The 25,638-nt window shown below is 40.3% G+C and overlaps 1 protein-coding gene across 6 annotated transcripts in view; it reads left to right on the forward strand.

Moving 5' to 3' along the window:
• Positions 1-25,638, forward strand: part of LOC138758006 (thiosulfate sulfurtransferase/rhodanese-like domain-containing protein 2) — a 59,586-nt gene that overhangs the window by 12,733 nt on the left and 21,215 nt on the right. For all 6 annotated transcript variants that reach the window (XM_069926264.1, XM_069926276.1, XM_069926265.1 and 3 more), the window contains exon 4: positions 4,673-4,795. In XM_069926264.1, the coding sequence (XP_069782365.1) occupies positions 4,673-4,795 (123 nt within the window). The remainder of the gene's footprint in view (positions 1-4,672; positions 4,796-25,638) is intronic.

A 25,638-nucleotide genomic window follows, 5' to 3' on the forward strand; every position in this document is an offset into this window, starting at 1 on the left:
AGCCATTCCACTGAAGGACACTTCCGCTGAGACCTGTGCCAGGAACCTACTCGCCTGCTGGATTGCCAAGTTTGGGGTCGCAGCACACATGATGAGTGACAGAGGTGCTCAATTTATGTCCACCCTCTGGTCACAGTTGGCGAGCCTCTTGGGGGTCAAGCTCCACCACACCACTGCATACCACCCCCAAGTCAATGGCCTAGTGGAGCATTACCACCGATACCTAAAGTCAGCCTTCATGGCTCGCTTCTCCGGTCCCAGTTGGACAGACGTGTTGCCCTGGGTTCTGCTCGGCATCAGAATGTCTCCAAAGGAGGACCTGCTTGTATCATCCACGGAGTTGGTTTACAGCGCGCCGCTGTCGCTACCCGTGGAGTTTTTCGGCCTGAACACCGGCTCCGCAGCAGAGGGTCGGACCTTGTTGGCAGACTTACAGGGTAAGTTCGCCTCACTAGCGCCCGCACCTCTGTTCCACCATGGCAGCGGGACGTCCCGTTTTCCCAAGGAGCTGGACACAGCCAAGTAAATTTTCGTCTGGCGCGGTCCACACACCGCGCCCCTGCGGCTCCTTTACAAAGTTCCCTACAAAGTCCTGCAGCGATCAGGCATGACGTTCACCTTGGATGTTGGGGGCAAGGGGGAACTGTTCACGGTCGACCGCCTCAAGGTGGCACACCTGGACCTCAGCCAGCCAGTAGCGACGGCCCAACTGAAACGCCGAGGCCGGCTGCCCAGGCGGCGAGACACGTAAGCTGGTTCTGGGGGGGGGGGGGTTGTGTGGCGGCGCACATACTCGTGGTGAACTGGCCCTGCTTGTACCATCGCCCTGGCGGGGCAGCCGTGAGAAGATGGTGCCGTCGGGGGACTTCCGTGCCGCGTAGTTTGAACAGAGCATGCGCCTCGGGCGAGCATGATGACATCACCACCTATATGGGAGTGGAGCTCACTCTGCCCTTAAAGGGGTGTGCACGGGGTTTGAAATAAACAGTCATTGAAACCACCGTGGTGCTTGCAAGTTTCATTTCGTGTAGCTGCCGCGACAAGAGTGCATTTTGGAAGCTGCAACAACAGAAAGGAATATACAATAAATGGGGATGTATTGAGTGGTGTGATGAAAAGAGAAACCTTGGATTATACGCACTAAGAACCTAAAAGATAACAGGACTATTCACTAAGATGGTTAAAAAGCTTGCGTGCTGCTTTTCTTTATTAGTTGAGGCATTGAATACAAGTGGAGGGAGGTTATACTGAACTACAGCTTGAAATACTAAATGTAGTCATCATATTACGACGAGGAAAGATACAGTGCCCTCTATAATGTTTGGACAAAGACACTTTTTTTCCTTTATTTGCCCCTGCACTCCATGGTTTTAAATGTGTAATCAAACAATTTGCATGTACTTAATAGGCACATTCCAGATTTTATTTGGGGATATTTATATACATTTTGGTTTGACCATGTCGAAATTACAATACTTTTTATACATTAGACCCCTCATTTTGGGAAACCATGTTTGGGACATTTGGCTTCACAGGTGTTTGTGAATACTCGGGTATGGTTAATTGCTTCATTGGTGCAGGTATAAGAGAGTGAGGTTTGCTTCTAAGCTCTTGATCACCTTTGGAGTCTGTCATTGCCATTTTTCAATATGAGGACCAGAGTTGTGCTAGAGTCAAAAAAGCCATTGAGGCTGAAAATGAAGAATAAAACAGTAAGAAATATCACCAAAATCTTAAGATTAGCAAAATCAACAGTTTGGAACATCATTAAGAAGAAAATGCATTCTGGTGAGCTCAGTAATCGCAGAGGGACTCGTATTTCCAAGAAAGGCCTCCACTGCTGATGACTGAAGAATTCTCATCAATGAAGAAAACAAAATCTCCAAACGCATGTCCGACAGATCAGAAACATTCTTCAGGAGACAGGTGTAGATATGTCAATGACTACTGTCTGCAATACTTCATGAACAGAAATACAGAGGCTACACTGCAAGATGCAAACCATGGCAAAGGTGGTATGTTTTAGATCTTGGGCAGTTCCTTTATGCCTCCACACTTTGCTTTTACCATCACTCTGATACAGGTTAATCTTAGTCTCATCTGTCTGCAAAATTATTTACCAGAATTCTGCAGGCTCTTTTAAATACTTATGGCAAACTGTAATCTGGCCATCCTTTCATATGGCTAACTAGTGGATTGCATCTTTCAGTGTAGCCTCTGTATTTCTGTTCATAAAATCCTGAAGAGTATTTCTGATCTGTTGGACATGTGTTTGGGGATTTTACTTCATTATGATGAGAATTCCTCTGCCATCCGCAATGAAGGTCATCCTTGTGGTGACTGACCTCATCAATGTGCTCTTTCTTCTTAAGGATGTTCCTAAAGTTTGGGTGATGTCTCTTACCGATTTATTCTTGTCTTTCAGCCTCAATGGCTTCTTGGTTCTTCATTGGAACAACTCTAGTCCTCCTATTGAAAAATGGCAACTACAGACTCCAAAAGCATAGAAGTAAGCCTAGCTCTCATATCTGCACCAGTGAAGCAACTAAACATACCTGAGTACTGTTACAAGCCCAAAGGACCCCAAAACCCAGCAGCAATAGACATTCACCAAGACGAGTAGTTACTTAAACAAAAATTGTTTTTAATTATCTTTAAACATGAAAACAGAATCAAACTTTAACTTATCACTATTAACTTAACTACCCAACTTAACCCCCTTCTAATTCTAAGCGCACGTGTATGTAATGTGTGTGTAAATTTAAGAAAAATTCTTTGGTTCACAGTTCATTCTCGCTTCTCATTCTTCCAAGTTCTCTGGTTGCAGGCAATTCTTAAACTGTGCACAGAATTTAACATGTATAAAGTTAACCAGGCTCGAAAGGTAGATGTTTACCACTCAAGAAGGTTCTTGTAGGGTTTGCAGAGAGAGATTTGTTCCAGAATTTCCACAACTGAAGTACCACCATTAGTCACCTCAATATCTTGCTGATGAAACTTGCCCCATCGGGGTTCTCCAGATGCTAACCACTTTCTTTAAGGCTAAACGAGTTCTTTTCTGTTCCACTTATTCCAAGAGAAACATCAGACAGATAGCACTTCAGCCATCTGCTGCTCTGGAGTTTGTTTAAGTTCCAACAAGCTTCTTTTGCTTGTTTCAGCTGTCTGTCCCCCCCAACTCCCCGCCCCTCTCTCTCTCTCCAACTGCCAGAAAGCCCATGTGTCTCTCTCACTTGCAAAACCTCCTCCTTCTCCAGCAAACAATAGACAATAGGAGTTGGTCTTCTTGGTCAAACTGTTGTCTTTAGGTAAACAAAAACCCAGGAGTGACCTTTCTGTGCACTCTGTCAAAAGAGCTTTTTAACAGCTAGCACGTCTCCTGCTTGTTGCTTTAATTATGTCATTTCATTTAGCACCTACTTGTGAAATGTGCACAGCATTCTCCATATTTTCTGTAAAATTACTTAATATGAAATTCTTCAATATTTCAAACAAGATCTGTTTTAAAGTGTGTGTATGTATGTAACCTACTCTAATTTTACCAATTTATCTCCCAAATATTCCATTACATATTCTATCACAGTACTCATAAACATCTGTGAAGCCAAATGTCCCAAACATTATGGTTTTGAGGATCGAGTGGATAAGCTAGGGTTGTTTACTTCAGAACATAGCAAGCTGATGCGGTACAGATCTAAAATAATTGTTAGGATTAAAGGGGATATCAGCTGATGGAGACTGAAAAATCAATGTTTAAAAGGATAATCAAAGCAATTTTTTGTTTGTTAGATTTCTGGTAATAGAAGTATGCCACTTGTTCTGTTTATAAAATTGAGCAAAGTTCAGACAAAAAACGCCACATTTGCACAAAGTCAAACAATTGTTTACGGCAGCGTTTCTCTACCTTTTTACCCTGTGGAAACCTTGAAATAATTTTCATGTCTCAGGGAACCCCTGCATAAAAATGATTATATACCATTATTAATATCTATCTCATATTTTTTTCATAATTCACATGGTAAACATTATATTTTTTCAGATAACAAGGAAAAATATGACCTTTTTTTGTCAAATTTATTGGCAATGCAAAAAAAAACATAATGCTAGTTTATGAGACCTCACACCAAGGTTTTCATTCACAAAAAATCTGTAAACACACACGCAAAAAATAAACATAATCAATATCACATAGGTATAACACATATAAACAGAACGAAAGCAGATAACTTATCATTTATTGACAATATTGAAAAGGCATAAGATAAATCAAGGTACAATGTCCTATGAACAAATGAAGCTGAAGCAAATAAAGGTAAACAGAGTGAGTCACTCAATGACACACAAATCCACCACGTGCAGGTCCCGTCTACTAACCAGTAAAGGCGGTTTCACATTGGCGCCATATAGACATCGCTAAATACATTCCCTATAATGATTATAATTTTAAATAATATGAGGTGAAGTCTTTATTATAATAACCAAAGATTTTCCAACAATATGCCATCCGTGTATAATAAAATTGCGAATATAAAATTGAACAAAAATTACTCAAAAATGCATTAGCCTATTTATCACTGTTTTGCGTGGATCCCTACGGTTCCGGGGAACACAGGTTGAGAAACACTGGTTTAGAGTTTAAAATGAGTTATTAAACCAGTGGCTTTTCTTTCAGGTCCGCATCTCTAAAGAAGGAATTAATGGAACAGTTGGTGGAAGCAAAATGGCAGCTGATCTGTATATACAAACTATGCTTTCCCATCCACTCTTTAAAAGCATGTCCAAGGAAGACTTTAAGGTAAAGAAGAAATTGCTTTTCCACCAATTCAAGAATAATGCAGTTTAAATTTAACAACATAAAAGTTCCATAACTATGGTTAAGATGAAATTTATAAGAAAGGCTTATTCCCTTGTGCAGCAGCTTTTGACAATTTTTTGTTGGAGCCTTCTAATGTCAAGAAATAGTTTTGTGTATATCTGAGCTTCTAGTCTTCACCCTCTCTACAAAAAGTTACCATTATCTACTCTGTCCAGACTACTCATCATTTTCTGTTTTTACATCAAATCTCTCTTTATTCTGCGCTTAAAAAAACTCCCAGCCCCCTCATATATCTTTGTAACTGTAGTCCCTCATAGCATTGACTGACCATTCTCATAATTCTTTCCTGGGCCCTCGCTAAGGTCTTCATATTCTTCCAAAAAAGAGGCAACCAGAATTGAACAGTTATCCATTTGCGGCTTTACTATCATCTCATAATGATTCAGCTTAATTTCCCCACTTTTGTGCTCTCTGCCTCCAGTGATATTCCAGAATTGTGTATGCCTTATTAACCATTTTCTCTGCCTTGTCACTTAGTGACTTTTTCATTTCCGGATCCCTCAGTTCCTACATCTCCATTCAAACATCCTTTATGTAAACTCCCCTCATCCTTCCTAACTAAATGTCTTAACTTGGATTTCTCTACATTAAACTTAATTTGCCACACAGCTACCCATTCCCAGCTTGTTTGTATTCTGCTGCAGTTTGTCCCTATTTTCTTTGTATTTACAATTCTGCCAAGTTTTGTATCATCTTCAAAGTTAGAAATTGTCTTGTAGCCGAATCTAGGTCACTTGTACAGATTTGAAAAAAAAGAATGGCTCTAACTCTAATGCCTGCTCAACTCCACTATCACCTTGTTCAAAACCAAGAAGATTCAAGATTCCTGTATTATCATGTAATAAAACAAGTGTAATATTACACAAAATTGTCTGCCGTAAGTCAGACAAAGATTCTCCATCAGCAGAACTTGCCCAGCACCCCTTTCAGTCAGATTAAGAGAAGCAAAAAAAAAAAGGCCCCCAGAGTCACTGAGTGTCTATGGATTCTCCTCTAATGCTTCCACAGTGTAGAGCGCGTCGAAAGAACCAAAGACTTGTTGATCCAAACCAAGGCTTTTATTAACTAAAAGACTGGAGCAGATCACATGTAGGTCGACCAGTCCAGAATGACCTGGTCTGGCTCGGAGCAATCTTTTAAGCCCTGCCAGTAGCCGTGGCTACACTCTCAGCCAATCACAGTCGTCCTACACTACAATTTGTACATGTACTCAGTGGAGATAGAATCTGTACTATCGCACACAGCCAAACAGTCTTCAGTCCAGATCATCGACAACTGGATCTCCAGATCCAAACCTCTGACATGATCAAGAATCCTTAAGTGCTCTCTTCCTCCTCTTGCATCCCAGTTTCAATACCTGGTTCCATTCAGCAAGTTTAGAGCCAGTCTCCAGCAGTCTACAGCCTGGCGCTAGTCCTTTGACTGCAGTCGCCTGCAGTCTGTGTGGGTTCCTCACCTCGAGTGACCAATGCTTGTGCGTGCTTCAGTGGCAGAGCCTCCCACTGTTCCACTGCTATTGTCACCATCCCATAGGGTCATCTCTGCTTTTCTTTCTCAAAGAGTGTGGCGGGGGGGTGATCTCCCCATTTTCTGGCTGCCTGTGCCAGTCCTTGCCTTCCCTGCAACCCTTTGAGATTGCTGCCGAACACAGGTGCTGCCGTCTTGGGCTCAGACCCTGAGGTCGCAGAATTTTAAAATAAACCACTGTCAGCTCCCTTAAAGCCATTTAAAGCTTCTACAGAGCTGTCAGTAGTTGGATTGGGCCGTAAAACCCCGCGGAGGAGAGTCTCCCACTATCTGTGGGTCCGCATCAGCGGTAGGATGGCCAAAATGGCCATTTGTTCTGAATCTGTTGGTTGGACTATTTTTAATTTTCATTTAAAAAAAAATATTTACCTCTCTCCCTCTAATCAAGTTTACCGTTAATTATACAAAAGGAAGTTTGGAATCAGATAGCGACCTCTAGGCATCGGACTCTTCAGAATTCTTCATTCTTCCAATCATAATAGTTTTCCAAGAATGGGCTCCACATCTTTACAAACTGAAATTTTCTATCTTTAATATTGTATGTAATTTTCTCTAAGCTTAAGTAAGACATTGCATCATGTAACCACTGTGCATGGGTAGGTGAAGAATCATCCTTCCATTTCAGTAAAATTGCTCGTCTGGCCATCAGCGAAGTAAAAGCTAAAACTTTTTCCTGAGTTGCAGACAGAGCTATATCTGGCTCACGTGAAAAGCCAAAAAGAGCAATCAAAGGACAAGGCTCCACTTTGATTTTAAAAATCATGGATAAAGTTTGTAAAATGTCTTTCCAAAAAATATCAAAATTTGGGCATTCCCAAAACATGTGTATCCATGAAGATTCAAAAATTTTGCATTTCACACATAGTGGATCAATATCTGCATAAAAACAAGATAGTTTAACTTTAGACATGTATTCTCTGTACCACTTTAAATTGCAAAAGGCAATGCCTTGCACAAAATGAAGAAGTATTAATCAAGCTAATGGAGTTGAGTACCAGTCCTTGTCTGAAAAGGTTATATTCAAATCTTGTTCCCAATCATTCTTAATCTCAGCCATTCAGCCTGATCTTAAATCCAATAATTCATTGTAAATATACAATATTTTTTAATCCACCTTGAAAAAGGACTTTTAAAAAACGAATCAAGAATATTAGTGTCCAAAATTTGAGGGAAATCAGAAAACCTTTTTTAATTCTTTTAGATTCAGTTCTTTCTTCCCCATATGGCAGGGAAAACAACCATGTATAAATCTTCAAAAAACTAAAAGAAATGGAGGATTATCGCTTGCAGATTTTAGACTTTATTAATGGGTGTCTAATATACATAATCTACTTTTATTATTACATTTTTATAAGATAGCGAATCGTCCATCTTGGGTAGAAATAAAATTGCATTTTTCTAAAAAAAATCTATTTTAGCCATCTTAGGTTCATTTTCATTATTTTCCTTTTCTAAATTGAAATCTAACTTGTTAATGAGACAGATTACAAATATGGGCCCAATTTACAAAATGTTTTGGTCTTGAAAGTTTTTCTCTGATGAGTCCTATTATAGATAATCATTTTTTTGAACAGTCGGTGATGGATGTAGGTTTTAAGGAATGGTTTAGGTTAGGGATTCAAAATTATAAGGATCTTTTTATTTGAGATAACTGAACAATTATTTGCCAAATGTAATCTTTCTAATAGACAATTTTTTAGATATTTAAAAATTAGACAATTTTAATTATGTTATCATTGTACCTTTTTTTGCCATGTTCTTCAATTTTTGGGATAGGCCTATTGTTCAGCACCTTATTGAAAGCCCATACAGCACTTCAACTGCATTGCACTGAACAATTTCATCTAATATCCTGTTGAAAAATATCTTACCAAATTGGTTGAACAAATCTGTACTGGCGTGCTTTAATTATTTTTTCTTCAGGTTATTGTTAATACTGTTCGAGGTCAATGTTTCTTAAATCTTTCACACTACTAAAATTAAAGAGATGGCCTTTAAATGCAGGGCTTTTCCTATTTTTAAACAAGGGAAACACCATCACTATTCTTCACTCCTCTGGCACCACTCCATATTCATTCATACTGGGAATATGGTACATTCTTTTCCAAAATATTTAAAGTTAAGAAATACATTTGATAGATTTTAAATCAATATTTGGAATTGAAGGGCATATCAGGCATGACCTAGTGGAATGGCAAAGTAAGCTTGTGATCAAATGCATTCATCCTGCACTCATACAGGTTGACGGATATTCAGCAAGTTCTTTTTGAGCGTTATTAATTTGAAATAGATAAAACTATATATTGTGCAAGGCATCTTTAAGCATATCTCCTTCAATCACCTTTTTTTTTTACAAAGAAATCAGTTCAATACATTAAAATTACTATTCCCTAAAATAAATTTGTCTAGGCCTAGCCATCTATCAAGCTAAAAACATGAGGCTGGTCTGATCCTTAATTCTAAAGCTAACTTTTTTCATTATAAGTCTGTACTGACAATAACCACACCAGCAGTGCAAGTATAAGACAGCTTTAATAAACTAATATGTATACTAAAAGGTCTTGTCTCTCTGCAAGACGAACCTGAAAGGCTAGACTATAGCTCTGGACTGCTTTATATACAAGGTCACTGAGGTGACCTAGTGGTGTAATTACATATCATCACATTCACCCCCCCCCTTAAAAAAATAGTTATTCCCCCCGCCCTCCTTCCCTTATTTGTAAGTTCATAAGTCCAAATTTTTTTGTGGCTTCCATTGCCTTCTGGACCTCTTCAGTAGCGGTATAGGGGTGGGGAGCGCGTTCTGCCTTTCGGCCTTTCTTGGTGGAGGTGTGGGAGTGAGAAACACTAGATGGCCGTGTGGGCTGGGGATCCTCTTGTATGGGATTAGGTACTGCCATCAAGTCTAGGGTGGTGATATTTTGTGGGACGGGCGTACCCAGGGTCCTGATTTCCTGGGTGGGTGGTATCGTCCTCTGGGGTGACTTGATGGACGACTGTTCTAGTGACTGCTGCTGCGTTCGTTGTTGATCCATAGACATCTGTGTTTCCTCCACGTTGTTCACACATCCAACCGGCACGAGATTCCTGGTGGCCAGCGAGTCTTCTGTTCCATCTGGGAATGTGACGAAGGCGTACTGAGAGTTCGTGTGCCTCAACTCCACTTGATCCACCAGTGGGTCCGCTTTGTGGGGTCTGCAGTGCTTCAAGAGGAGAACCGGTTCCAGTGTCATCATCCATTTAGGCAGCACTGTGACCATCATGCGTTTCCTTGTGAAAGAAAAGAAACAGTCATGTGGGGTCATGTTAGTGGCAGTACACAACAAAGAACGTATAGGGCTTCTGGCAAAGATAGTGGCATTTTCCCTTTTGACCTGTCCATTCCCCCTGGGATTGTAACTTGTAGTGCGGGTGGTAGCAAACCATCTCTCTTGCAGGTACTGCTGTACTTCTGCGCTCATGAATGCAGCACCCCTGTCTGTGTGTATGTAGTTTGGGTACCCAAATATGCTGAAGATGGGTTGGAGGCATTTTATAACAATGGCTGCTGATACATCCGATCAAGGGATTGCAAAGGAGAAACGTTTAAGAAATAGACATTTCTATTATTGGATGGGAGCAGGCCTTTAAAATCGAGGCTGAGGCGCTCAAAATGTTTGGTAGCTTTTGTCAGGGCGGCTTTGTCTGGCCAGTAAAATTGCGGTTTGCATTCTGCACAGATGGGGCAGCTCTTGTTCACTGACCTCACTTCCTCTACCGAAAATGGGAGATTTTGGGTTTTAATGAAGTGAAACAGTCTAGCGACCCCAGGGTGGCCCAGCTCATTGTGGAAGCTCTGCAACTGGGACATGTGGTTAAGGATGGCACAAGTGCCTCTGGACAGCGCGTCCGGAGGCTCGTTGAGTCTTCCGGGGCGGTATAGAATGTCGTAGTTAAATGTAGACAATTCTATCCACCTGCGCAGGATTTTGTCGTTCTTAATTCTCCCCCTGTCCTGGTTATCGAACATAAAAGCCACAGACCGTTGGTCCGTGACGAGGGTGAAGCCAGATAATGTCGCTATTGCCTTACTGCTTCCACAATGACTAAGGCTTCCTTCTCTACTGCTGAGTGTCTTACCTCTGACCCCTGTAGGGTTCGCGAGAAAAAGGCCACCGGTCGTCCGTCTTGGTTTAGGATGGCTGCCAGAGCCACATCGGATGCATCCATTTCTACCTGAAACGGGATTGACTCATCTATGGACTGCATGGTAGCTTTAGCGATATGTCCCTGAATGCTCTGGTGGCTGCTGGGCACAGTGGGAAAACTGAGGCTTTTATAAGTGGGCAGGCCCTGTCGGCGTAGTAAGCGAACAGTCCCAAACACCTTTTTAGTGCTTTCAGCGTGTGTGGCACTTTGAGGTCTAGGAGAGGGCGCATACGGGCTGGGTCTGGGCTGATTTCCCCATTCTGCAGTATGTAGCCCAAGATTGGCAACTTCCTGGCACTAAAGACGCATTTGTCCTCGTTGTATGTTAGGTTCCTTTCCTCGGCTGCCTGGAAGAAGTGTTTTAAATTTGTGTCATGATCCTCCTGAGTGTGGCCAAGATTGTCACATTGTCTAAGTAGGGGAACACCACTTTCAGTTGGAACTCATCTACTATTCGGTCCATTTCTCTCTGAAACAGGAACACTCCATTGGTAACACCAAAGGGGAGTCGCAGAAATTGATATAGCCTGCCGTCTGCCTCAAATGCCGTGTAAATGCGATTGCTGTTTCTAATGGGCATTTGGTGGTATGCTGCCTTCAGGTCCATGGTGAAGAACACCTTATACTGCGCAATGTTGTTGACCATGTCTGCTATGCGTGGCAGGAGCTAGGCATCTAGTTGTGTAAATTTGTTGATTGGCTGTAATCCACCACCGTGCGCAGTTTTTCTTCTGACTTTAACACAATCACCTGGGCTCTCCAGGGGCTGGTGCTCTGCTCTATGGTGCCCTCCTGTAGTAGCCTGTGGACCTCTGTCCTAATGAAGGCTCTGTCCCTCGGGCTGTACCTCCTGCTCTTTGTGGTTATTGGTGTGCATTCTGGGGTCAGGTGTGTGAACAGTGGAGGGGTTCTGTGTTCAGGACAGACAGGCTGCAGTGTTGTTTCTTCGTAAGGCGTAGTGGGGGGTGAGGCCCATTGTGCACTATTGTAATGCTTTCTAACTGGCACTGAAAATCTAACCCCAACAGTACTGGGGCACAGAGGTGAGGGAGTACTAGTAATTTGAACCCTTCGTATTTTGTGCCCTGGATTTCTAGAGAAACCCTGCAAAACTGTTTTACCTCAGCCACAAGGCTGCTGGCTGCTAACAGGATCTGGTGCTCACTCGGGCGTGTGGGGAGGGCAAGGCGGTTGACTAATCCCTGGTCAATAAAATTTTCAGTGCTTCCACTATTAAGCAATTTACCCTCACATCATTAATTTTGATACACACAGTGGCATCAGATAAATTGTGTGGACTCGCCTGATTCATGCATAGGGAAGCAAGTCTGGCATGTCCTTCGTGTCCTTCCATCCAATAGTACTCGGCGTCATATTCATCTCCTGAAGACTGTGTCCTCTGCTTTGTAGCATTTGTCCAAGATGGCCGACTGCACATGGCATTCTTCTTCTGTTTGTCTGTGGAGAAAGAAGAGCTTTCCTCCCTCTCATTAGCATGAGAATGGGCCTTGGTTGTGGCCTAGGGGCTTCTGCAGACTTTTGCATATTGTCCACGTTTTCCACAGTTGGAACAGACATTTTCTCTGGCAGGGCAGAGGGTTCTGGGGTGCTTTCTTTGTCCACAGAAACAACTCTTGGGACCCTCAAGGTGTGCTGCTGCTGTGAATTCCTGTGAGGCAGCATAATTTTCTTTTCGTGGGGCTAGAGAGTCCAGCAGTGTGACGTTTGTCCCAGCCCCAGGGTCCTGTGAGTACTCCTTCAATTCTTTCCTAGTGCTTTCTAAAGCTTCTGCAATAGTCTCTGCCTCATCTAGCCCCACCATACCTTTCTCCAGCAATCGATGTCTCGTCTCAGTGGACCGTATGCCCGCAACAATTCTGTCTCTAATAAGGTCCTCCGCATACTCCTGAGCTGATACTGCTTTAAAGTTTCAGCCTCTCGCCAGGTCTTTCAGAGAGAGTATAAAGTTTCTGGCAGACTCCCCTACTTGTTGTGACCTGGTCATGAGTCTGTACTGGAAACTATGCCCCTTACTGAAATGCCTCTGTAAAATGCTCATTGCCTCTTGGTAGGACCTGGCATCCTGTATAAGGGAGTAAGGGTGGTCTCCCAGCTGTGCTAACAACAGCATTAATAGCTCTTTTCCATTGCCCCAGCACCCTCCACATAATTCAGAAAGCATCTCTGCCAGAGGCCGAAGTGCGTGCCAGCTCCTGGATTTCTGGAATCGATCTCCAGCCTGTCAGGTCACAGCACATGGCTAAGCCGCAGTCTCTGGCCCCTTAGGTGTAGCAAGGGTGGACCCTGGGGTATTGGGAGCTGCTGGTAGAGCCTCTGTGGGGCTTGTGTCTGCTGGAGGAGTAACCTGGGTGCTTGGGGCTGTTGACTGAATCTCTGGCTTTGAGACATTTGCAGCGGGCTTAGGGGGGATCCCAGTGGTAGTGTCAGGGTACTGGGGAAACTGCTGCTGGGGGAGTGATGGTAGCAGTGTCTTCTTTCCCTGGCTCTGAAGTTGTCGGGAATACTGCACATATGTGGCGATCAGGAGCACGACTTGTGGAGATCCTTCCACCCGCACTTGTAGTGGCCCCTTTCTGATCAGACCAGGGTTTAGGATCGGCGGCGCAAACAGGGCTCTTGGCCATTTCTTACCTGCCCTATCGTACTTCTGTGGTCTTCCCCGCATTCCACCACAATTCCAGTACAGCGGTACCTCACCGTCTCTGGCCTCGGATGCACGTGCTTGCTAATCGTCCCTGGATTCCATTTCTCAGGAAGAGTCTCCAGGTGGTCGGGAATGCTCATTGGAGCAGAAGCAGCTTTCATCCTAGTAGCTATCATATTAGTTTATTAAATTGTACTGACAATAAACACACCAGCAGTGTGAGTATAAGACAGCTTTAATAAACTAATATGTACACTAAGAGGTCTTGTCTCTCTGCAAGACGAACCTGGAAGGCTAGACTGTAGCTCTGGACTGCTTTATATACAAGGTCACGGGGATGACCCCTGGTGAGCTAGTGGTGTAATTGCAAATCACCACAAAGTCAGTAAATATTTTATGCGGGATACAATTCTAAAAGGAGGCTTCATCAACAGCAAGGCAAGATGGTGAGTCTTTCACAGCTAGACTTTGGTAAAGTTAATTAAGACGACATCAAAATTGGTAGAAGGAAAATGTTTAAATATAAAATAATGTTCTGGAATTTCTACATGCAAATTCCGTGGCAGTAGAACCTCCATAGTGTCGGACTCTGGCTTTACCCTACCCTCAATTTAGTCTATGTGTCGTCTGAGTCCAGCGTGCTCCTTGAATGAAGTGATAGGAGAAGGTATTTGGTTTCACAATCAGTTTATTACACAACACAAGAATAAAGCTTAACAGAGCTCTGGTTCAGTCGTTAGTTCATAGGTCACTTGCTCAGTGAGCTATTCCCCAAGACTGACCCCTATTGTCCAGTCTCTTCTGTTTATATAGATCAACCTTATTACATTGACCAAGAGTTGGCTTTCTTTGCTAGATTCCTTGCATAAGATTTATCTCATGCAGTTTCCTGCTCTGCAGTTATCTAGGGTGTAGACCTCCTATCTTAATCCTCAAGGCCAGAACATCCTGTTGTCTTGATCAGAACTCAATTCATACCCCAGATATTTCTAATTATTTCTTTGTTCTCGTCTGGCCATAGTCTTCTGTTCTACTCAACACCTCCTTATGACTTATAGCATTCCTACTAAATTGGTTTATACATTTTCTCTCTTTTGTATTTGGAGGCAGCAAATTCTACACGTACTATCATCAGCCAACTTTTCTACATACTGTGTCTATTACTTAATTGCATTACTATTTCCCTTAAACCTATAATTGAAGTAAATAGTAAATTGTTACATAGTAATGGATTAATGAATACATAATGAATATTACATAGGCATATTTTCTATGATTACTTAACCCCTTGGTTCCAACAATAGTCATTTCACCATTCTACATGGCTTCCTCTGTCATGGAACTGAAAGCTTTCATGAATGCTCGGTCTGATCACCAAGATTGGGGAGTACCAGGGAATAGAAGAAAATAGAAAAAGTTAAATGTGACAGGAATTCCTGTGATTGGATTGTATGATGCCAATAATCCTGACAAGTCAAGGGTGTTGTTGATTTTTTTTTGTTTCAGACAACTGAAATCAAATTTGTAGAAATCAAAATCAGTTATGGTTATCAGTTGGGTCCGCAAAAATTTTCTCCTAAAATACATTGAAGAGATGTCCAAAACAGACATTTAAAAACACATTTATGCACAATGACTTGCACAATGGGTCTTTTCTGAGTCCTGTATTTTAATTTATTCATAACTAATTGAATTATTTGAACTGCAAGGTCCCAACTGATATTTCCATTGGGTACAGATTCATAGATTAAAACATTACAGTTTTTGGCACACATTATCTCAAGTATAGAGAAGGATGGTGTGGGCAATTATACAGTAGAAAATACCCTTCTGACATTGCTGGGTTTTATGGGTACCTGGGGAGCTGCATAATACGTTATAACTGGCTCAAAATTTCTTGATATCAATGAATGACAAAAGTAAAAAGGTTGTTTCCCAACATCTATATCCTTCATATTCTCTGTAAGAGTTTTGTGGAAATGTACAAACTTTTTCTCGTCCAATTTTTGGGAAAGCGATTGAAAGAGGGGTCATGTAGGTGCAGTATGGTTAAACGAACCCAGCTTAGCGCGGACATTGGCGACTTCAGGGGTTTCTACGAGGCTCTAAAGGCTGTGTACGGCCCCTCACCCCGTCCAAAGCCCGCTGCGCAGCACAGACGGCAAAGTCCTCCTCAGCGACAAGATCTCCATCCTCAACCGATGTTCAGAACACTTCCAATCTCTTTTCAGTGCCAACCACTCAGTCCAAGATTCCGCCCTGCTCCAGCTCCCTCAACAGCCCCTAAGGATAGAGCTGGATGAGGTCCTCACCCAGGATGAGACAAATAAGGCAATCGAACAACTGAAAAGTGGCAAAGCAGCAGGTATGGATGGAATCCCCCCAGAGGTCTGGAAGGCTGGCGGCAAAACTCTGCATGCCAAACTGCATGAGTTTTTCAAGCTTTGTTGGGACCAAGGAAAACTGCCTCAGGACCTTCGTGATGCCACCATCATCAACCTGTACAAAAACAAAGGCGAGAAATCAGACTGCTCAAACTACAGGGGAATCACGCTGCTCTCCATTGCAGGCAAAATTTTCGCAAGGATTCTACTAAATAGAATAATACCTAGTGTCGCCGAGAATATTCTCCCAGAATCACAGTGCGGCTTTCGCGCAAACAGAGGAACTACTGACATGGTCTTTGCCCTCAGACAGCTCCAAGAAAAGTGCAGAGAACAAAACAAAGGACTCTACATCACCTTTGTTGACCTCACCAAAGCCTTCGACACCATGAGCAGAAAAGGGCTTTGGCAAATACTAGAGCGCATCGGATGTCCCCCAAAGTTCCTCAACATGATTATCCAACTGCACGAAAACCAACAAGGTCGGGTCAGATACAGCAATGAGCTCTCTGAACCCTTCTCCATTAACAATGGCGTGAAGCAAGGCTGTGTTCTCGCACCAACCCTCTTTTCAATCTTCTTCAGCATGATGCTGAAACAAGCCATGAAAGACCTCAACAATGAAGACGCTGTTTACATCCGGTACCGCACGGATGGCAGTCTCTTCAATCTGAGGCGCCTGCAAGCTCACACCAAGACACAAGAGAAACTTGTCCGTGAACTACTTTTTGCAGACGATGCCGCTTTAGTTGCCCATTCAGAGCCAGCTCTTCAGCGCTTGACATCCTACTTTGCGGAAACTGCCAAAATGTTTGGCCTGGAAGTCAGCCTGAAGAAAACTGAGGTCCTCCATCAGCCAGCTCCCCACCATGACTACCAGCCCCCCTCCACATCTCCATCGGGCACACAAAACTCAAAACGGTCAACCAGTTTACCTATCTCGGCTGCACCATTTCATCAGATGCAAGGATCGACAATGAGAAGACAACAGACTCGCCAAGGCAAATAGCGCCTTTGGAAGACAACACAAAAGGGTCTGGAAAAACAACCAACTGAAAAACCTCACAAAGATAAGCATATACAGAGCCGTTGTCATACCCACACTCCTGTTTGGCTCCGAATCATGGGTCCTCTACTGGCATCACCTACGGCTCCTAGAACGCTTCCACCAGCGTTGTCTCCGCTCCATCCTCAACATCCATTGGAGCGCTTTCATCCCTAATGTCGAAGTACTCGAGATGGCAGAGGTCGACAGCATCGAGTCCACGCTGCTGAAGATCCAGCTGCGCTGGGTGGGTCACGTCTCCAGAATGGAGGACCATCGCCTTCCCAAGATCGTGTTATATGGCGAGCTCTCCACTGGCCACAGAGACAGAGGTGCACCAAAGAAAAGGTACAAGGACTGCCTAAAGAAATCTCTTGGTGCCTGCCACATTGACCACTGCCAGTGGACTGATATCGCCTCAAACCGTGCATCTTGGCGCCTCACAGTTTGGCGGGCAGCAACCTCCTTTGAAGAAGACCGCAGAGCCCACTTCACTGACAAAAGGCAAAGGAGGAAACACCCAACCCCAACCAACCAATTTTCCCCTGCAGCCGCTGCAACCGTGTCTGCCTGTCCCGCATCGGACTTGTCAGCCACAAACGAGCCTGCAGCTAACGTGGACTTTTACCCCCTCCATAAATCTTTGTCCGCGAAGCCAAGCCAAAGAAAAAAAAAAATTACAGTGCCAGTGACTTGGCTTCAAATCTGCACTGTTTTGAGCTTTTTCATTCTCCCTATGAGTGTGTGGCTTTCCTCCCACATTCCAAAGATGCACAGGTTAGAAGAGCCCCTTTCACATTTGCATCCTACTAAATTGGCCATTCAGTGTCCCAGGATAGGAATGGGGGGGTTTGGGTTTTCACACTTGACCACTCCTAATTTGGACACTGAATGCTTTCACACTTGTAAGGAGCCATCCCTGGAGTTAAGACCTTCTACTGGTGATGTCTTGATGCATCGAGTGATGTGAACCTGCCCTAAATCCTGATTAATGTGTAATGATCTTATATTTAACTAAATTATCATGCTTACTTATAACACAATTAAGCTTTATGTACAGCACAGTATGAGCTCTTTAGCTTCTGTTGTTGTACCGATCCATATACACCTTTATAAGGGACAGTGGGAAAGTGCTAGCAATAAATAGCAATAGGGGATAATTTTTAAACAGCGTGGGAAAGTTGGTAGTGCTTTAGTGCTCGATTTATATAGTGTGGGAAAGTTTGTAGCGCTATAGTGCACAATTTGAATAGCATGGGTAAGTTAGTATCACTATTGCGTACAATGTATAAATACCATAGGGAAAAAGCGGTGGCGGACCTGCCCTCCCAGAATTCCATGCGGCAGAGAAAAGGCTGTATGACCGGCTGCAGCAATGGAGCATTTATGGAGGGGTTTCTCTGCTGAATGGCATTTAGGGAAGTCAGGTCCACCATTGCTTTTTCCCATGGTCTTAAAAATTGTGTGCTATAGCGCTACCTACTTTCCCACACTGTTTAAAAGTTGTCCGCTATTGCTATTTATTTCCTCTCTCTTTTTCTCTCTCTCCCTTCCTCCCCTCTCCCCCACTGCAACTTTCCCATGGCAAAATTTATACTTTAATTTTAATCTTCCTTCAAATTCCTGCATTCACGCAAAAACTTGGGTAATTTCAGTCCCACAATGCAATTACCCATTTCACACTTACCTGATTGCAATACCGGTCGGTGTCTGCTGACGCCGGGGATTGTACCAGGGGTCGAGGCCATCAATCCCCAGCGTGAGATGATGTCATCTAACACCGGTGTTGAACTGATTTTGCTTTCACACTTGGCACTTTTAAGGCCAATTGGTGGTTAATTCCTGGGATCACTTGCAAGTGTGAAAGGGGCTAAAGTTTATTAGTTGCATGGGTGTAATTTGGCTGGACTTGAGCCTGAAGGACCTGTTGCTGTGCTGTGTCTCCAAGTTTAAAAATGTAATTACAAGCCATCTGAACAAAGATTTTATCTTCTATTTACAACTTGCACTCTTTATGTAATATGTATTGGTAAAGACCCAACAATTATTATGCAAGTTCTACGCCTTCATGATACTCAAGGAGATCTTCTATTGTGTTAAAATGAAACAGATTCAGAATAAATACAGCAGTTTAAAATTGGATGTGGTAAAGTGTTTGTAGGTCAGGAGCAGCAAAAATATATTACTTTAGAAAAACTTCTTTAGAAGAGCTTGTAATTCTTTGCTCTTGTGCTTTCTTCATTAAAAGTCAATTTTTCCTTTCCACGTATTCACTCATTTCTCCTCGGAAAGTTATTATTGAATTTACTTCCTCTTGTGTACCCAACTTTCCCCAACATGTGTTGGGACAACTACACCTTAAAGCAACTGCCTTTTTAATCCCATGAGCTTCAGTTTTTCTAACACATGTAACATGGTTCATATTGTACTATATACTTCAGATTATCTTGAAATATGTTGTTCTCGATAATTGTATTTTGTGCAATGTGACATTTTAATTGATTCCGGTTGAAATGAAGTGCAATGTGCATACTATCTACAGTACAACTCCAATTATCCAAAATGGTCAGGACTGCACCTATGTCGTATAAACGTTTTTTTGGGGAGGGGAGGGAACACCACTGAGTCAGAGGACCCGCTCCTGCCCGGGTGGCCACTCTCCTTGATGACACTGGACAAGGGATTCGTCCAACTGCTTGCATCTGGAGACAATGATATGCAGTTTGAGAGGGAGAGTTGGAGAGAAGAGGGGAGGTCATGTGATGACTCCCGGGGATTTTAATTTTAAAAATGTCCTAATTAAGTTAAGTTTTTACTATTAAAGTTAATCTTAACTACAATGTCACCGAAAAAAGAAAAAAAACGCTGAAAACTACACCGAAGGAAAAATGTGAACTGAAGAGAGAAAAGGAGCCTAGGCCGACCTCTTCAATGAAGCTGGCCATCGGAGTTCTTCTTCAATCTGCTGGAGACAGCCCTGGAGAGGGACTATCTCACGGAGCCATCCCTGCAGCTCTCCGCAAAGATGGTGCTGCCCCAAAAACAACTTCCGCATCATGCGTGCGTGAGGAGTCATGCATGCGTGCTGCGGATGAAAAAGTTAAAGGGGAAAAAATCTTCATCACTCTTAAAGTGCCAGTCTAGCGCTCTAGGTCTGCAAGAAGAAGACTTATCTGGTATGGAAGAGGATTCTAGTGATCTTATAAGTGAAGATGAAGATATAACCACAGAAGAAGAAGGATTTAAAGGCAAGGCAAAGTTTTTTAAGAAGAAAATGGATAAAATTGAAACTAAAATTGATAATCTTGCAAGTGCAATGGAAAATAATGTAAAATTTTTAACTAGAAAAATACAAGAAGTTAAAATGTACTTGTCTAAATCAATAAATAGTGTTTCACAAAGAGTTGATAAATTGGAAGAAAAAATTCAAGATCAGCGTATTCAGGAAAGAACAAATGCTAATGAGGACTCTGTTACTGCTTTGGTTTCTATGAATGAAAAACTGTTGGAGAAGGTTGATATCTTGGAAAATTATAGTAGAAGGATTAATCTCAAAATTGTTGGAATGTCCAAGGATAAAGAAGGTCAAGATGTAATTAGCTTTTTTCAAGATTGGATACCGCAAATCTTTGGGCAAGAAAATTTTGATTTAGAGAGCCCACAGAGCTCTTTGACCAAAGCCTGGACCAAATCAAAGACCTCAGTTTATATTGATCAGATTGTAAAATTATCAAGATGGAGAAAAGATACTTGGATCGGCAATGAGAAGGGCTAAAGAATATAGACCTTTGAATTACAAAGGTGATAAGATTTTTTTTTAATCCTGTGATGGAATATTTGGGGGTAAAGTTGGTAAAATTAGAGAAGGTTACATACATACACACACTTTAAAAAAGATCTTATTTGAAATACTGAAGAATTCATATTCAGTGACTTTGCAGAAACTATGGAGAATGCTATACAAGTAGGTGCTAATTAAAATGATGTCATGAAATGAATAGGCTATTGTCTTGGAAGAGCCAGGTCTGTTTTGGACTTTTTTTTTGCAAGGCCTTTGACCTCTCTTCAAAGTTTTCACTCAAAGGTCATTGAGAGGTTTGTTTACCTAAAACAATAGATGGTAACAGAAGACTGACTCCTTTGTTTTGCTGGTGAAGGAGGGGGTTTTGCAAGTGACAGAGAGAAGGAAATGCTGCTGGCAGTTTGAGTCTCAGAAAGTGAGAGAGACAGAAAAGAGTCTTTGACTGTGTGGGACAGAAAGCTGTAACAAGCCAGGAGAAACTTGTTAGAACTGAAACAGAAGCTCCAGAGTGGAAGATGGCTAGAAGTGCTATCTGTCTGATGTTTCTCTTGGAATAAGTGGAACAGAAAGGAACTCTCTGATAGCCTGAAAGAAAGAGGTTATCATCTGGAGAACCTTGATGGGGCAAGTTTCATCAGCAAGACATTGAGGTGACTAATGGTGGAACCTCAGTTGTGGAAATTCTGGAACAATACATCTCTCTCTGCAAACCTACAAAAACCTTCCTGAGCAGTAAACATTTACCTTTCGAGCACCAAAGCCTGGTTAACTTTATACATGTTAAATTCTGTGCATAGTATAAGAATTGCCTGCAACCAGTAAACTTGAAGAAATGAGAAGTGAGATTGAACTGTGAACCAAAGAATTTTTCTTAAATTTACACACACATTACATACACGTGTGCTTAGAATTAGAAGGGGGTTAAGTTGGGTAGTTAAGTTAATAGTGATAAGTTAAAGTTTGATTCTGTTTTCATGTTTAAAGATAATTAAAAACAACTTTTGTTTAAATAGCCAATTGTCGTGGTTAATATCTATTGCTGCTGGGTTTTGGGGTCTTTTGGGCTTGTAACAGTCCAGATCTGAGTCAAGCTCTTTTGAAGAAAAGTAAAGAGTTTAATCCAGTTAAGAAAGCTTTATATGATAAAGCTGTAATATCCAGCTACTTCGAAAGTTTTCATTCCAGATTAGCAGAATGACTTCTTCAACAATTATATTCAGGCCAAAGATTTTCTTAAAGAACTGGCCATGGCTCACCTTCCACAGGAGGATTTATTGAAATGATTTTTTAATGGGGAATGTGTTTTTCCTCTTTTTGTATATTTTTTTTCCCCCGTGAGTCAGGGGTAGTGTTTGTTAGTTTCTGACGAGTACATGTGTTTTTGTGGTTTTACCATGACCCGTAAAATGGAGGGTGGTAATGCTAGTTTTTCTGGCATTTTGGGGAAGGAGGGGTTTTTTCGTTTTATATATTTTTATTTTGAATAAGTTCAGTGTTTTTGGATTGCAGGTGATGATACTTCAGACCAATCTAATTTATGGGAATTCTTCCTGGATAGGACTGTATGTTAATAATTTGGGGAAAATGGCTAAAACAGTTAAGATATTGTTTTAATATTAATGTGATTAATGGACCCATAAAAAGAAAGAAGGTATTAGTGTATGTTGAGAAATTAAGGGTAGATATTGCCTTTATGCAAGAGACTCATTTAACTGAAAGTGAACATTTAAAATTGAAAAGAGATTGGTTAGGTCAAGTAGCTTTTTCTACATTTAATTCTAAAGCTAGGGGAGTGGCAATTTTATTTAAGAAAAACTTGCCATTTAAAATCCAATATGTAATTACAGATCCGGTGGGAAGCTATCTTATAGTAAATTGTCAAATATTTTCTGAAGAATGGATTTTATTAAATATTTATGCACCAAATTTGAATGATCAGGAATTTATACAGGATACCTTTTTTAAATTTAGTGAATGTACATGAAAATGTTTTAGTAGGTGGTGATTTTGATTTTTGTTTAGAACCTATATTAGATAAGGCTTCAAGATGTATAGTCAAATCAAAACCTGCTAAAATGTTGTTATCTTTAATGGAAGATTTTAATTTAATTGATATATGGAGACAAATGCATCCTAAGAAAAGGGATTATTCTTTTTATTCTAGTAGATTTGATACGTAGTCTAGAATTTATTTATTTTTCTTGCTCTCAGCTCAAATTCAATCAAGATTGATTGCTGTGGATTATAAGCCTCGATTATTGTCTGACCATTCTACTCTTTTAATTAAGTTGGAATTTTTAGAAAAACAACATGTAGTGTACAGATGGAGATTGAATTTTTTTTATTGGAAAGACCATTTTTTAAAATTTATAAGACAACATATTCAATTGTTCTATGAAACTAGTTTAAATTCAGTAGATAATATGTTTGTTATTTGTGATACATTGAAAGTTTATTTACAAGATCAAATTATGTTATTCTTCAAAACTTAAAAAAGAATATGTGATAGATATAGACAAATTGGAAAAGGATATTATTGGAAAAATAAATTAAAAAATCAGTTTCTGAGGATAATTATAGAATTTTATTAAAGAAAAATTTACAATATAACAATGTTAACATATAGAATAGAGAAAATGATATTACGATCTAAGTAAAAATATTAAGAGTTAGGGGAAAGATCACAAAGATTTGGCTTGGCATTTTAAAGTGAAACAATCTTCCAGAACAATTAATGTTATACAACAAGATAACAATGAAGTAGCATATAAACCACAAAGAATTAATGAGGTATTTAAGGAATTTTATGAGAAACTGTACATCTGATTCATTACAGGATGAAGAAGCCATAGACAATTATTTGTCACAATTAACATTGCCATCTTTGACTCAAGAAAGATTAGATCAATTATAAATTCCTTTTACTGAGCAAGAGATTTATGATACACTTAATAGTTGAAATAATAATAAATAAATCTCTTGGTGAAGATGAGTTTCCAGTTGAATTTTATAAAGAGTTTAAAGATTTATTGATTCCATTATTTATGAAAGTAATAGATCAGGCTTTTAAACAACAGTTTTCCAGAAACTTTCTCTATGGCAATTATTATGGTTATTCCTAAAAAAGATAGGGATCCATTAAAACCTACTTCTTATAGACCTATATCTTTGTTAAAAGTAAATTATAAAATTGTAGCAAAAATATTGGCGAAGAGGGTTAATGAATATCTTTCTGATTTAATAAATATGGATCAGACAGGTTTTGTTAAAGATAGGCAAACTTCAGAGAATATAGTAAGGTATAATTCATTTAGCTCATGAAAAAAAAATTTGAGTCTTATTGTAGCTTTAGATGCTGAAAAAGCTTTTGATAGGTTAGAGTGGGATTTTTTTAATTTAAGGTGTTCGGTAAATTTGGTTTTGGTATTAATTTTATAAATTGGATTAAGGCCTTGATTAGAAGTCATAAAGCTAAAGTGATTACTAATGGACAGATATCTCAACCTTTTAAATTAAGTAGATCTAGTAGGCAGGGGTGTCCTTTATCACCAGCTTTGTTTGCTTTAGCTATAGTACTATTTGCACAAACAATTAGGGATTTGAAGGGATTTGAGATAAATCAGGTGCAACATAAAATTAGTTTATTTGCTGATGATGTATTGGTACATTTAACTCAACCATAAATATCATTACCAAGACTTTATAGACATTTATTAGACTATGGGAACATTTCAGGATACAAGATAAATTGGGATAAAAGTGAAATAATGGAGCTTGTAGAAGGAGATTATTCACAATGTAGACAAGAGGTTCATTTTAAATGGGCAGATACGATTAAAAATTTAGATATACATATTGACACTAATTTGAAAAATTTGTATAAATTAAATTAATTTCCATTATTTTAAAAGATAGAGCAATATTTAAAGAAATGGGTTAGTTTACCAATTATGTTAATTGGGAGCATTAATTATATTAAAATGAATATTTTCCCATGACTTCAATATTTATTTCAAACTTTACCTAAATCTATACCTCATAAATTTTTTCAGAATTTAAATAAATAAGTTAGGAAATTTCTTTGGAAAGGGAAGATGGTAAGAAAGTCATTACAAAAGTTAACATGGAAATGTGAACAGGGAGAATTACAACTTCCCAATTTTAAAAATTATTGTAGAGCAGCACAATAAAAATTTTTAGTCTTTATGTTTGGTAAAATTAAACCATCATGGGTGGATATTTGAACTAAATAAAATAGGAGAGGTTAAATCAGATGGGTTCATTTATAAATGGGATTTTAAATCTAATATAATAGATAAGGAAGCTCCAATATTAAAACATTTGTTCAATATTTGGAATAAAGTTAAATTAGAAGTTGATGGATATATTGTTTCATTAAAAACACCAATAATTAATCCTTTGTTTTTTTTTTCAAAAGATAATCCTTTTTTAAATATATGGTACAGTAAGGGAATTTCTAATTTAGGGGATTGTTATCATAATAATAGATTGATGTCTTTTGGTCAGTTAATGGTTAAATATTGAGGGCTTCTTTGAGAGACAAATTGGGACCGGAGATTATTTTAAAAGATCTTTCTAATTTGGAACAAATTATGGTTGATGGAATTGGAGGGGTAAGAGGGGGTGGATAGAATTGGAGGGAAAATATTACACTGGTGCTGATACGAGATAGGTTGGAAGGTTCATCAAGGGAGGTGTTTTGGATGGAAATAAAAAATGGAAAAGGAGACGTTACAATTATAGACCATCTAGTGGGGAGTGAGAAATAGAGGACAAAATGTGTAAGGAAATTGCTGAGATTTGTAATAAGCACAGGGTTCTGTTAGTGGGGGATTTTAATTTTCCTATTATAGATTGGGAAACACATTTTTTGAGGGGGTTGGATGGATTAGAATTTGTAAAATGTGTGCAAGATAGTTTTTTGCAGCAATATGTTGAGGTACCCACCAGAGAAGGGACAGTGTTGGATCTACTGTTGGGGAATGAGATAGGGCAGGTGACTGAGGTGTGCATTGGAGGGCACTTCAGATCAAGTGATCATGGTACCATTAGTTTCAATATAATTATGGAAAGTGATAGGTCTGGTCCAAAGATTAAGGTTTTTGAATGGGGGATAGCCAGATTTGATGA

This window comes from Narcine bancroftii, chromosome 1 (assembly GCF_036971445.1).
Source record: "Narcine bancroftii isolate sNarBan1 chromosome 1, sNarBan1.hap1, whole genome shotgun sequence".
In the NCBI taxonomy this organism is placed as follows: Eukaryota; Metazoa; Chordata; class Chondrichthyes; order Torpediniformes; family Narcinidae; genus Narcine; species Narcine bancroftii.